At 54.5% G+C, this 13,658-nt stretch overlaps 2 protein-coding genes across 2 annotated transcripts; both read right to left on the reverse strand.

The window, feature by feature from the left end:
• Positions 1-365: 365 nt before the first annotated feature.
• Positions 366-6,781, reverse strand: MCIDAS (multiciliate differentiation and DNA synthesis associated cell cycle protein). The gene is made up of 7 exons (XM_022551533.2): positions 6,665-6,781; positions 6,481-6,577; positions 6,209-6,300; positions 2,879-2,951; positions 2,102-2,313; positions 1,131-1,241; positions 366-873 (listed from the first exon to the last, which is right to left on the reverse strand). The coding sequence occupies exons 1-7, from the start codon at positions 6,779-6,781 to the stop codon at positions 433-435; spliced, it is 1,143 nt and encodes a 380-aa protein (XP_022407241.1). The 3' UTR covers positions 366-432.
• A 2,067-nt stretch (positions 6,782-8,848) lies between these two features.
• Positions 8,849-13,248, reverse strand: CCNO (cyclin O). The gene is made up of 3 exons (XM_022551521.2): positions 12,786-13,248; positions 11,965-12,150; positions 8,849-11,516 (listed from the first exon to the last, which is right to left on the reverse strand). Exons 1-3 carry the CDS (start codon positions 13,158-13,160, stop codon positions 11,031-11,033), a joined length of 1,047 nt encoding a protein of 348 aa, XP_022407229.2. The 5' UTR covers positions 13,161-13,248; the 3' UTR covers positions 8,849-11,030.
• Between the last annotated feature and the right edge of the window lie 410 nt (positions 13,249-13,658).

Genomic DNA, 13,658 nt, shown 5'->3' on the forward strand with positions numbered 1-13,658 from the left:
GCTTAACTTCTTAGAGCCCCCTTTTGCTTCGTATGAAAATAGGGCATTATTACAATTATAAAATACCTAAGTGGTTTTTAGGTCCCTTCCAGCTCTAAAAAGTACGTAATTCAAAGCTGCTAAAAATAAACACTTTAAAAATTGACTGTGATATATAAGCGTATGTATACACATACATATGCACGCACACACACACACACACATACACACACGGTTTCTCTGTGAAAAGGGGAGGGACTACACAGTATTTTGTACCAGAATTTTACAGTGCATCAGTATCAAAACGTTTTTGTTCCTGAAAAAAAAGTTTCAGGCTGGCGTCGGCTCTGCAAGTGGAGTTCTTCTGAGAAACCAGGTTTCAGCTACTCCCGTTTAGCCTCCAGGCGCTTCAGTTTGGATAGAGGGCAGTGTTTCGGAGGACCACATCTCAGCTCAACTGGGGACCCAGCGGAATTTGTAACCCCCGTTGGCTGTCCGGATGGTGAAGGCATTGCCCTGGGGGAAAGCGAGGGTACGGATGGTGCTGTGGCTGCGGATGGAGGTGCTGAAGGAGCCGCCCTCCTCCAGCTCACTGTGGCTCAGGTTCAGCGCGCTCCGGCTGCAGTCTGTGCGCAGCCCCCGGAAGGCGCCGTGCAGGTTCCCAGGCCTGACGTCCGTGCTCGGGGGCTCGGGCTGCAGCCGGAGCCGCTTGGGATCGCGGCTCTGCAGCGCTTCATCGCAGCGCTCGGAAATCTCCCTCAGGATGGCGTCCACTTCCGCGCAATCCTGCCCCGCAGCGCTGAACAACTCCTCCAGGCTCCTTTTGGAAGTCGCCTTGAGTGGGATGGGCTCAGCTGCCGCCCCGAAATCCCGGGACTGTGTGATCATCAGCTTCTACAAAAAGATGGGGAGGAGCGCCGCCCTGGGGCCAGCCTGACTCGCCTCGTGCTGGGCGCTCAAAGGAGACCTGGGCGCACTTCGAACTGCGCGACTCGGCCGACTTAGGCAACGCCTGCAAGTGAGTCAGCGAGCTCCCAGCGGTCCTCTCCGTTCCCCGACCCCCGCCGGCTCCCAACACCGGGAGCTGGGTGGGAGGTGCACAGAACATTTCCGAGTTTCTGCAGTGTTCTACACGCGCGCGCCCCACTTACATCCAGCACCGAGGCCAGGTGCCGTGTCCGACTGGCGAGTTCCTTCAGTTGCACGTTCCGCTCCTTCAGTGAGGCGATCTCCTCCTGTTTCTGGGTCAACGTCACGTGCAGCTGCAGGAGGAGACCCAAACATTCAGGGATAGTCTACCGTGCTCGGTCTCGTCTGTACACTCTGCATAAATTGAACGCAGATCCTAACGTCTAATTAGAAACTGGGGCCCCAAGGACGTTTACACTGGTGAGAATGATCATTTTATTTATTTATTTATTTATTTTTACAGAGCACTTAGACAAAATGTTTCTCAGTTAATCCTCAGTGTAGCGGTGAGGAGTGCTGACTTGGGCAACAGGCAGATATAGAAGTTCAACCTTCCTATAAGTCAGTTTCCTTATCTGTAATATGGGGCTGGTGAAAGTATCTAGCTCAATGGTTGTGAGTAATTAATGAGAAAGTAAACTGGTAAGCACAATACCAGGCATATAGAAAGCCTTCAATAAGTATTGGTGGCCCTATTAAAAATCTGGTGGATGAAAAAACAAAATCTGGTGGATGGGGCTTCCCTGGTGGCGCAGTGGTTGAGAGTCCTCCTGCCGATGCAGGGGACACGGGTTCGTGCCCCGGTCCAGGAAGATCCCACATGCCGCGGAGCGGCTGGGCCCGTGAGCCATGGCCGCTGAGCCTGCGCGTCCGGAGCCTGTGCTCCGCAACGGGAGAGGCCACAACAGTGAGAGGCCCGCGTACCGCAAAAAAAAAAATATATATATATATATATATGTGGGTAAGATTATTCCCACTTAGTGACGTTGTAAACTGAGGTAGAGCCAGTGGAGCAACAGCAGCTACGTAAACTCGTCCACTGGTTCTAACGTCCAAGGGGGCTCATTCCCGCTCCTGCAACCCCACTTCCTCCCGGAGCCCTATACCCTGCCCCCGCCCCAAGGACTCCTGGACGCCAGCCCAGTGTCCCTACTTGGTTATTCTCCACGAGTGCGTCCCCCAACGCCCTCTGGTTCTGGTCGGCCACCTCCTTCCAGTACTGCTCTGGTGGGGGCACGTCGGGAGGGCGCAGCGGCGGTGACTGCAAGGCTTGTGGGGAGAGACAGGGACCAAACGGCAGTACGTCGCAAGGAGAGAAGGGGAAGTCTCCGCCCGCCAGGGGAGGCGACATCATAGAGGATGAGTCTGATGAAGAGGAAGAGAGGGAGCTGGGTTTGCAGCCTCAGACTCGTGCCCAGCTAACTGCAGGGACAAAATATCACGCGGGTATAGGGTTTACGTGATTTTTCTTTATTAATAAAGCACCCCTCACTCTGCAATCCCTACGATCCCCAGGCTCTTCCTGATATCCTGTACATACACAGCAGGCGCTCAATAAATGCCTGTTGAGATTATCTGAACTGGATTTCCACGGTGGCCAGGGCAAACTTGCCTGAAGTCACACAAATGCACTACTCTGCACACTCCTGTCACTCAGCGTCTTCCAGACCACGTCACAGCGTAGGGTCCTCTCTCCCAGAACTCACACGGGCAAACTGAGAAAGCGCTATAGATCCAGCGACTCATCTTCTCCATTAGGAAAAGGGGGGGAGAGCTAAATTTGGATGAGCCAAACCCTTTGATGAGGTGCTGGCGAGTCGTTGACAGGTACAGGGTTTACCACTTTCAGGACCACGAAATCCGAACTAGTCAGATTTGAGGGGTAGAGGACACCCCGGCCGTTATTGAACTGCAAAGAGATTGCACTTGCCTGCAATGAGATCATCCACGGTGTCTCTGAAATCCTGCAGATCGAAGTCCGCTGCCGTTTGCAGGGAGTGGTTCTGAAACAAACCGGAGGTACAAACTAGTTAATGTTGAGTCTGGCGGGTCTGGAACAGTTCCTAGACCGACAGTTAACCTCCCGGGCTCGATGGCAGGTCTGCATGCACTCGCGCTCGCAGCGGAAACTTGTACCTGAAAATCAAAGCCCTGCCCGAGACACGGAATCCAGCAGGCTTGCACTGCCATGGTGGGGAGAGGGACGCACGAAGCGGGGACCCGGTCGGGAGGGTCCTGCCAGGCGCTGAAAATGCGCGCTGCTGCGTCGCGCGTCGGTCCTTCTGCGCGCAGCACAGCCTCCCCGCGTCCGGCCTCTAGCAGCCGGCATAGTCCGGTGCCGCCTCATTGGCCAGTCACCAGCCAACCAGGCGCGTTGCTAGTGCGCCCGCTTAGACCTTCAGCCCCGACTTACCTCCCACAGGCCGAGGAGCCACAGCTCTAAGAGCTGGGAGCATGGTGTACGTACACACCTTCCTTCCTACCAAGACCCGCCAGCGTGCGGAAGCATCCAAAGCAGTGACTCGAGTCCACATATCCCGCCAAGCCTCAGTCACAACTAAACCACCTCTCCCCACACAGAAAGAGAAAAGGTAGGCTAGGATATGAGGGGCCAGGGATGCTATGGAAAGTGCTTCTGTTCAGCACGCAGCAGGCGTGGCCCCTCTTGCTCTTCTGTTTCTCAAAAAGTTGGAGTTGACTTTTCCCGTACGGCGTGATGCATCTCCAGCATCTTGGACTGGACACTCTCCTGGGTTCCTGCAATGTGCCTGGGTGCGTGAGACGGAAGGAGACTGCAAAAGGCTGGTGACCAGGAAACTTCTTATTCCCTTAATTCGTGGACAGAGTTGACACAAACTTTTACATCGAGTCTCTCTGTTAATTCTCACACCAATGTAGGAAGTAGGCAGGGCCCAGGAAGTGACTCCTCCCATGATGGAGAAGCTGAAGCTCAGAGAAATCGCGTTGTCGAAAGCCACCCAGCTCTGAAATAGTGAAACTGGAGCTTCTGCCCCAGAATGCTGGTGCCTATTTCAGTCCTCTTTCCTCTATACCTCATTGCCTCTAGCTTTTATTTCCCTTTTAGGAAAGCCTGGCTTCCAATGAAGACAGTTCTGGGAAGGGGAAAGAAGCCTCTCAAGGAGCATGGTGTGAGGGGTGCATCCAGTATGCCCATCAGAAATATCTATTCTACTGATTCCACTATTATCAATTTTTTTATTCCTTTGGGTTAATCATATTCTTCTCCCAAACACCCTTCTTTACTATTCAAATACTTCTGAGAAGAGGAACTTATTCTGACTCTAACTTCAAAGAATGTACAAGTATCAGTTTCCTTCAGGGAGGAGAGCTTCAACCAGGGAAACCTCTAGCATCAGTTGAGAACTGAGTCTGTAAGGGGAAGGGAGCTTAGAAAGGAAAGACTGAGGGCCCCAGACAAATCCTGAAGCACAAGTTCTTCCCTGGTTGAAGGAGACAGAAATGAGACATTTCCCAAGGGCTCAAAGGTCTCCCTCTCAGTAGAGAAAAGCCCTTACCATGAGGAGACTAGAGGTCAACTCTCAGGGACAGCCACCCAGGAAATGCTTCCTCCTGTGCTATCCCAGGTCTTGGCCCATTCTGGACCTCAAACACTTCTAGAGCACTTCCCCTCTCTGTCCACTTTCCCCAACAGGAAGGAGAAATATAACCAGAGTGTGCACTGGCCAGGGGGTTCCCCCACAGAATCTTCCCCTAGGGATATATCTCCTTCTGTACCAGTTCTGCCTTCCAGCGGGAAAAATCCTGGACCTCTTGCTTGGGCCATTGGGCATGAGCTCTGTCCTTGAAACTGTGAATCTTATATTCCCAATTAGGTAAAAACCTGGCATTTCTCCAACACAAACAGCGGCCAAAAAACAAAAACAAAACAAAACCAAAAAACTTAACACAGAGCATGATGTCAAATTTAAGTTCTGTATACATAAGCAAAAATTCAGCAAGAGCCTGCTTGGTTCTGTTGTTGTTGTTTGGTTTGGTTTGGTTTTTTTCTTGCAAAACAAACATGTTGGAGTAAGGGCGTGATGTAGCCCTCTGGGTCCGTTGAAAGATGCTCATGTATTGTCTTTTTTCATTTGAGCATCCAGACCCTAAAAGAACAGGAGAATGGCCTTTGCAGGGCAATTCCCACTCTTACCTGTTGCCTTCACAATCTCTGCTCTCAGTTGCCACTTACCCTGAGTCTCCCTAGGCTCTATCCCAATTCTAAGAGGCACTTAGAGAGGCCCTGGGAAGCTTTGCTCCACCACCCCAACCCCAGTTCTAGGAGGTGGTCATTTCCTCTGGAGAGTTCTGTACTTGGTCTGTTCCCGTGAAACCTCATATCCCCAGCACCTGCTGCCAGGAACCTGGAACTGGCACCCTTCCTTAAGGTTGCATCTAGCTATTCATATTCATATCCACTCATATGCATCGATGGATGCATTCATATCCATCGATGAGGCAGGCTTCTGACCTCCCAGACACCAGTGCTGGGAGGTGCCATCATCTGGCTGGGAAGTCTCAGCCCTGGCAAGTGGTAGAAGTGGGATGCAAGTAAGAAGATAGGTTTTTTGGGGGAAATGCCTCTTTGCTCCATGGGAGTAAGTGGCAGCAGCCTTTGCAGGGGGCGAAAAGAACTTTTATAAAGTGCCCAACTGCTAAAGGGCCATCTCTGTAGAGAGCAACGTTTTCAGTCAGATTTCTTCAAGTCCTTTGTCACTCTTCCCACTTCCTCCAAATGTAAATTCTCTTCGTTTTTTCCAGTCTTGATCGAGAAGTTATTCTCCAATCTCCACACTCCTTAGACATCCAGGGAATGAAAATCGTTAATGAATGGCCGGGAAAGGCATGTTGGGAGAACAGATAGGTGCCCAGAGAGCAACTTTGCTCCCATTTACCCACCTGGTCCCTCAGTGCGCAACCTCCACGTTGCTTTATCGCAGCTCCAAGGAATAGATGGGGAGGGGAATGGGAGACCCGTCTGGCAGGGGAGCCCTCCAGATGAGCTTCCCTGTCCAGAGTTGGTCAGAACAGTTCTGAGAATGCGGCCACCGTTAACATACTAGGAGGGAGGAGGAAGTTCTAATCCACGAGGCTTGGATTTCTGCAGGACATCTTTCCCCGCTAGCCAGATGTGCCTGCGCTCCCCACCCAAAAGGATTCTTTGAGGAAATTCAGAGAACTGACTCCCGAATCGAAGTTTGGGTTTCGATAGGCCGCGAGTTTCCACCAGGAGAGGTACCTGTGAGGCGGCCGAATTACCACTAGGCGGCGCGTCGGACCCGAGTAACGAGGAGCAGTCAGCGAGGTCCTGCAGGTCTATGGTGGTGAGGGCTGCGTAGGGAGAAGCGGAGACACGCGCCGGGCGAACCCTAAGCCTCCCCGCAAGGGCTCGCCGCTGGCATCGCCGCCAGGACTCCGAAACCCCAGGGAGAAAAGCTCTTCTGAGGCCCGCGCGCCCCACCCACCTAGCGCGGGGAACCCGAGGGGTCGCGCAGGGACCACCGGTATCACCTGGCAGCGCAGCGAGCTCGGCGTCTGGGGGATCCTCGTACACCGACACCGGGCTGCTGCCGCTGCTACCGAGAAAGAGCTTCCGCGCAGGGGCGAACTAGCCGGGCACAGAAACGGTGAGCGCGGGTCAGCCCTCACTGCCGGGAGCGTGAGGACCCTGCCCGGCTCCGTCCTGCGGCCCCACCTTCCTCTCCAGCTTCCCGGGCTTGCCGAACGGCCGGCCTCGCGGATCCAGCATCCTATTGGGGCAAATGCTGTCGAAGGCCCGGCGACCCGCCGCGGTGCCCCCGCACGCCTGCATCCTGCCTTCCCGCCCGCTTCAGGCCTGGAGCCCCGCGTCGACTGCTCGGAGGCGGCGGCCGGGCCGGGATGGCGACCCGACACCCAGCGCTCCAGAGGCTCTGAAGCCGGCCGGAAGTCGGGGAGGCGCGTGCCCGGGGTGGGGCTAAGGGGCGACTGTGAAGGTGCGGAGGGAAGGCGGGGTGGAGTAGGAGGATCGCCGCGCGGGAGGGGCGGCTCGCGCCTGAGCGCCAGTGGTGGCGCCTTCAGCCCCGGACAATCTGTGCGCGGGCGGAGGCGTTAAAACCCAACCTGGCAACGCGGCTTCCCCCGGGAGCCGCGAGCGCGGGGCCGGGGCCCGCGAGCGCTCTTTTGGCTAGCGTTGGCGCCGCAGCCTCCCGGCCACGCCATAGGAAGGGAGAGGAGGGGAGGACAACTCCTACTGGTCCCTAACGCTGGGTACCGCCTTTCCGCGTACGGACAGCGGGAATATGGAAAAGTTAACGATTCTTATTTCATTTTCTTCCCACGCCAGCCACAAGGCACGAAACAAACTTGGAGTGTCAACTGCCAAAGTCAGACCCCGGCATTTGCCCCGCCATGTAGGATTTGCTGGGGATGTATTGTAGAAGTCCAGCAGGGACTCCCCAGAACAGCCCCAGATTACGGAAGTCCCCAGACCCAAGGCTAGGGAGCCCCCCTGGTTTTGACATCCACTTGGTCTGATGCCTAGAGCCGCGCTCCGTACCCCTACCCCTACCCCGCACTTTCTCAGGCAGCAGCACCTGAGCACAGCCTTTAAAAGAGAGGGTCACACATGTCCACAGTGGACAGCCCCAAATCCCCTAAAACCGGTCTCTTCCCCAGAAGCCTCAGCTACCGCTCGAGGCATTTGGTCACTCTCTGTACAACCGGCCTTGTTGACTCAGCCGGAGTCTTCGCTCCTCTTCCCAAGCCGGAAGCCTCTCCCAGGAAGGGGCATCTCTAGATCCTTGGGTGAGGGGTCTCTTTCAGGACCACTCTTATATCCATACAGTTTGAACAATCATCTGAAATTGAAATCTTTGTGACCCCCCTACTGGGCACCTTAAATTGGTGCCTTACACCTCATAGGAGTAGTGAAAGATCCTCTTTTATTTGCACTTATTATCTGGATTAATAAACAAGAGCCCCCTAACAGTGATGGAAAGCAATCCAGTGATATAGTTAGAATAGACTTAGAGACTCTCTGAGGCATCTATAGATGCAGGAACCAGTGAGGTCAGCCAGCTAGAGTTGGTGTGGTGTCGCTGATGGCGAGGAAGAAGCTCTGGCTTTAGGGTCGGAACCCAGGCTCCACCAGATAACTGAACCCCAGTTCTTTTGGAAAAACATAACACTAACTTCAGAGGAGTTGCTGTGAGATGAAATTGTTTTTGTAATGCGACTGGTGCTTGGTGTGGATAAATGAATGTTGCTGTTTTGAAGTGCCTTTTCAGCTGCACCTGCAGCCTCCCACAGCCTCTTGCTGGCTTTGTCTCTTACTTCCTCTGGTTCCTGAGTAGCCTTAGCCACTAGTCAGTCCATTCCCCATCCCTATCCTTAATGGCTTCCCAGTCTGCAAAAGGAGTGGGGAAGCTCTTAGCTGAGTTTTGGGGAGATCTCTACACATGGCAAGATCCAAAACAGGCCCATTTTCCATCAATGAATTCCACACTGGAGTAGAAAAATATGGGCATTGTGCATAAAAATGTAGATTGTCTGTGGCAACAGGAGCTGGAATAGCATGATTACATGATTCCTGGTCTGGATGATTCTGGAACCAAATCCCCCATATCAATCTTAGCTGAGTAAATGCTGGTGAAGACAACTCCCCCCAAAATCACTTTTGCAGAGGTACCCCATCCCCTAATAGCCAGGCTGAGAGCTCCAGATATTTTGGCACTTGGAACAGGTGATATGATTTTCCTCCTCCTTTTCACCATCACAGACCAGGTTTTCCTCAAACAGCTTGGGGATCACCACTTCCCTCTCCTTGAGCCAAGGAGGAGAAAGTTCCTGGAGAGCTTAGCATATCAACATATCAGGAGAGAAGTGTTCGTAAGGCGCTCCTGTCTCTGGAGAGTACTTGGGTGCACAAGAAGTGCAAGGAAATTTCTCTAAGTATGTTTTGAGTTTGCTTTTTATTTGTGCCATTTGTCATACATTTAGATTTATTCTAAATGCAGTAGAACATGACTGAGTTTATTCCGCCAAAACTTTATTTTTTCAACCATACAGAAAATTTGAAAAACACAGTACAATGAACAACAGTAGCATTAACATTTTCCTGTATTTGCTTTATCTCTATTTTTTCACCAAGTTTTTTTTTCTGTGTAACTCCTCCCCCACACCCCATCATTATGCAGGCTGCCACCAGCCTTTTTTTTTTTTTGGCTGCGTTGGGTCTTTGTTGCTGCCCGCAGGCTTTTCGCTAGTTGCCACAAGCAGGGGCTATTCTTCGTTGATGCCCGGGCTTCTCATTGGGTAGCTTCTCTTGTTGCAGAGCACGGGCTCTAGGCTAGCAGGCTGCACACGGGCTCTAGAGCGCAGGCTCAGTAGTTGTGGCACACGGGCTTAGTTGCTCCGCGGCATGTGGGATCTTCCCGGACCAGGGCTTGAACCCGTGTCCCCTGCACTGGCAGGCGGATTCTTAACCACTGCGCCACCAGCGAAGCCCCTAGGCTTCTTGAAGACTTGCTATGTGCCAGGCAGGACCTGTGCTGAGGGGTTTGTAGAGAACATCTCATTAAATCCATACCTCAACACTACCAGGTAAATGCTACTGTTACTCTCATGTTTACAGGAAAGACTTAAGCATAGATATGTGACTTGCTTAAGGTCACACAGCAAATTGACTCCAGAGTCCAAGTGTTTAAGCACTACTTTATACTACCTCATAGCAATCTCATTTAAAGCTTCATAATAGCCCCGCTATCAGTTAGCGATTGGGCTCAGGGAGGTTAATTTGCTGGAGGTTACAGATTCAGGGTCTACAGCAGATTCACAACAGTGAGAATGAAGACGATGGGACAGCTGTGGAGTCACAGAACTCCAGCAAGCCTCTGTCGCATTTCTTGACTCAGTTTTCCCATCTGTAAAATGACTCCTGTGACATGACTAGAGGCAAGGACTGTACTGGCTCTCCAAATATGTTCTCCATAGTCCCTATTAAATGGAGGGCACTGAACAGATCACTTGTCCCACACCTACCTTGGGAAGAGGTGGTTTTTTTTTTTTTAGCATTTCCAGAAACCTGTAAGTGGAGGAAATTGAGCATGTGGCAAAGGGTGGAACTCTGGACTCAGATCACCTGCCTTCAAATCCTGGCTGCTCCACTATTGTTTAACCTCTCGGTGGCCCAGTGTCCTTCTCTGAAAAATGGGATAATAGACTCTGCCTCATAGAACTGCTGAAGGATTGAAATAATGAATGCTGAACACTGTGCCTGGTACATGTAAGCACTCAATGATAGCCATGATTACTATTGCACCATTGTTACCATGGGCTCACACATAGTAGGTGTAAGACAAGAGAGAACTGTTCAACATGTGATTGCAGGATAAATGGACTCAATTTGCAATGGCCATAACTGCCTGCAAAGCCTTCATTTTCCCACATCTGGCAGTTGTCAGGGTAACTCTTGGTTGCCCTAGCTAGTGGGACTGCAGTCCCCAAAGCTTCTCAGCCTGGGATCTTCTGCACCAGCAGTGTGCCCCCTGGCCCCGCTAGACAACATGGACTGCTGTGGGTTCTTTTCAGCCTCACACCCCACCTCGTCCTTTGAACCTCTAGCAGTCCTCAGCCTAACAAGGTCACCAGTTACAGGCCAACAAGTGACCCTGACTTGCCTTGTAACTGGAACCTCGGTCTACAGGAACCTCTCCAAACCTGGTGTTCCCAAACAGAGATGCCTGGGGGGAGGGAGGAACCCTCCATGGTTGCTGACCGCCTCTATTCCCGGATTGCCTTCACCTTCCCTCTTCGTGGACACTCGCATTGGTAGTATTCAGACAAACCACCACAGACAGCCTGTTTATTGGGGAAAGACTCGTCTCTTCTCTCGTGCGATGTTAGCAAAATAAATAAACAATGAAACCCCACAATCGTACACTATTTACAACCTGCATGATGACCTGGTGACCAAGTGGGAGGACTGAACCCTTCTCTGTGGGCCAATACTGCACTCTTTCAAAGCAATGGGAGAGGTCCAGCAGCCAGGCCAGGGGATCAAAGGAGACCAAGGGTCTACTTCATTTCAAGCTCGGGGACAGGCTACACTTCTCGCAGATCTGGAGGGGCAGCATGTGAGTCAGGGACGTTCTGTTTATGGCCACCAGTAGCTGCAGCTTGCCCAGGCAGTCCTGCAGCGCCGCCTGGGGGTGCCCGCCCAGGCGCAAGTCCATCGGGCGAGGGAGCTGCAGCATACGGTCTGCCAGCGCCAGGCAACAGACGGCCAGCAGGGAGGGGGTGTAGCTGGTGAAAGCGTAGTCAGCCAGGCTCAGCTCCGCCACCCCGCGCGCCAGGGCTTGCGCTTCCAGGGCTTCGGACACCTCTGCCTGCCCGGCCTCCACGCGTGCGTGCGTGAAATGCTCCAGGAAGAAGCTGATGGTCGGCGCGCCCAGGCTGAAGTGCAGTTTGTGCAGCACGATGCACTCGAGGTTGCAGAGCTGCTGCCGGGAGAAGGCGCCGCAGCACAGGGCCAGGAGCTGCTTCACGAGCGGCGGGTGCACCTCCACCTGTAACACAGGGGCGCTCATCCCTCGCTGCGCAGCATCCAGGGCCGGAGGCCCACCCAGTCTCACACCCGGAGAAAACCAGGACTTCCCCCATCCCTTCCAGCGAGATATTTGGGGCTTTGCCTCTCCATACTTCCACTGTAATCATCTGGGGTGTACTTCCAGCGCAACGCTGAAAACAGGTTTGAGAAATTTTGAATTTTTTTTTTTTTTCGGAGACTAGAATAGAGGGGCTAGAGAGAGCTGTTGACACGCGGCCTATTTCTTTGCGGGCTGGGTGAAAGGATTGTTCGTTTTGGGGGGAATTCTGTAGTTAAGGCTGTGGGGTATGTAAGCTTGCAAAATGAGCTCAGGGAACCCTGCACTCAGCCGTGTGCACTGAAGAGCCGCGCGGCCAGAGAGCGGCCGGGAGTCTGGCTCCACCCCCCCAGACCCCGCGTGGAAGTACCTGTTTGCAAGCGATGAGGAGGGACGTGACCCCGAGCAGCTGGAAGCAGTCTGCAGCCACAGGCGTGGTGATAAGGAAGCGGTCCAGAGTGTTCACCGTCAGGCACAGCGACTCGAAGGAGAGGCCGAACTGGCGGTGCACGGGGATTAGCCAGCTGAGCAGCTTACAGCGGGATTCCGCCGTTACCTGCCGGAGGGAGGAGGGAGGCGGGCCAGTTGAGCCTAGGGCTGAGAGCGGCTGTGGAAGGGACAGGGCACGAAGACCTAGGGAGCGTCCCCGGAGGAAGGCAGGAAACAGAGGAAAAACCTAAAGGCGCTGGAAACAGAAAGAGGTGGGCCGCGCTGCTGTGGAAAGAGCACAGGCAGGGCTAGGAGCCAGGCCGCCGGGATTCGTGCCTGGCACCGTGCCGAGCGCGGATACACGTTACCTCGTGTAATACTCTCAGCAATCAGTGGGGGCAGGGAGGTCACCACTTTGCAAATGAAGAAACAAGTTTAGGACTGTGAAGTAACTTGCCGGGGTCGGTAGGAGTCTGGACTCGAACCTAGAAACTGTCTTAACTAATCTGCATTCTACCGCGTCCCTGCTAAACAGTTTGGAGACTTCGGGCAGGTCACTTAAGCCGTCCAGGCCCCGCTTTTCTCCATCTGTAAAATGAGGCTGGTGGCCCGGCGCTCCAAAGCCCCTTCCCGCTCGGACCGGGGGCAGAAGTCGGGCTGGCGAGGGCCGGGGCGCCGCGGAGGGCAGACAGAGCAGAAAAGGAGAGAGCCCGGGAGAAGAAGAGGAGCGGCGGTGGAGAGCTGGCTCTACCAGCGCCTCACTTGTGGCTGCCGCGCCAATGACTCCCGCGGGTGGTAGTGGCTTTCCCGCGCCTTGCGGAAGGCGTAGCAGCTCTGACCGTAGTCGCGGAAGGTCTGTAGATCAAGCTGCACCAGCCGCTGGGCAGGACCGGGTAGGGGGCTGCAGCCTCGCGCCGCGGGGCTGTCTGCACCATCCGAGCCGGAGCTGGGGGACTCGAACAGGTCGCAGACGCCAGAGTCTCCGGGTAGCGGGCACGGGTTCAGCGGCTGCAGCGGCTGCTTCCTCCGGAGGCGTGGGCGCCTGCTCTTCTTCACCGGGGCACGGAGGTTCTGGTCGTCCCGCCTCCCAGCCCGGGCGGCGGGACTCACGGGGCTGGTGGAGCAGGGGGTCACCATGATAAAGCCGGGTGGCCGTTCTACGACTCCCCGGCTGCGGTGGGTGTGGGCACGCGTGCGCGAGAGTGCGGAAGAGGCCAGGCCTGACCCGCGGCGAGCCCATAAGTACTCTGCCTGCAGGTTCCCTCAGCCACACCCCCGGCTTCTCACTGGCTGAGCCCAGAGCGGCACGAGAACCGCGCTTTCCCGGCTGAAGACCCGCTCCCGAGCGCGCTGCTGGCACACTTAGCCGCCGGGGTCTGCAAGGGGGAGGAGGAGCTACAGCACGCAGGGCGCACTCGCGTTGAGCGGCCCGCTCCGTGTGCATCCCTTGTTACCCGGGCAACTGAGCTCGGGTTGCAGCAGGAGCTGAGCGCGCGCGGCGTGGGGTAGCGGTGGGGTGGGGCGGCAGCTAGGCCAGGTGGACGCCGTATCCAGATGAGGGGATCTAACCGCGCCCGGGAAAGAGATTCCCCTGGGGGACATCTCCTCGTCCTTGGCCAGATGGTTTTGACAACT

Source organism: Delphinapterus leucas, chromosome 3 (genome assembly GCF_059928025.1).
Source record: "Delphinapterus leucas isolate spDelLeu-1000000601 "Yukka" chromosome 3, BTC_Dleu_Yukka2, whole genome shotgun sequence".
NCBI classification, from domain to species: Eukaryota; Metazoa; Chordata; class Mammalia; order Artiodactyla; family Monodontidae; genus Delphinapterus; species Delphinapterus leucas.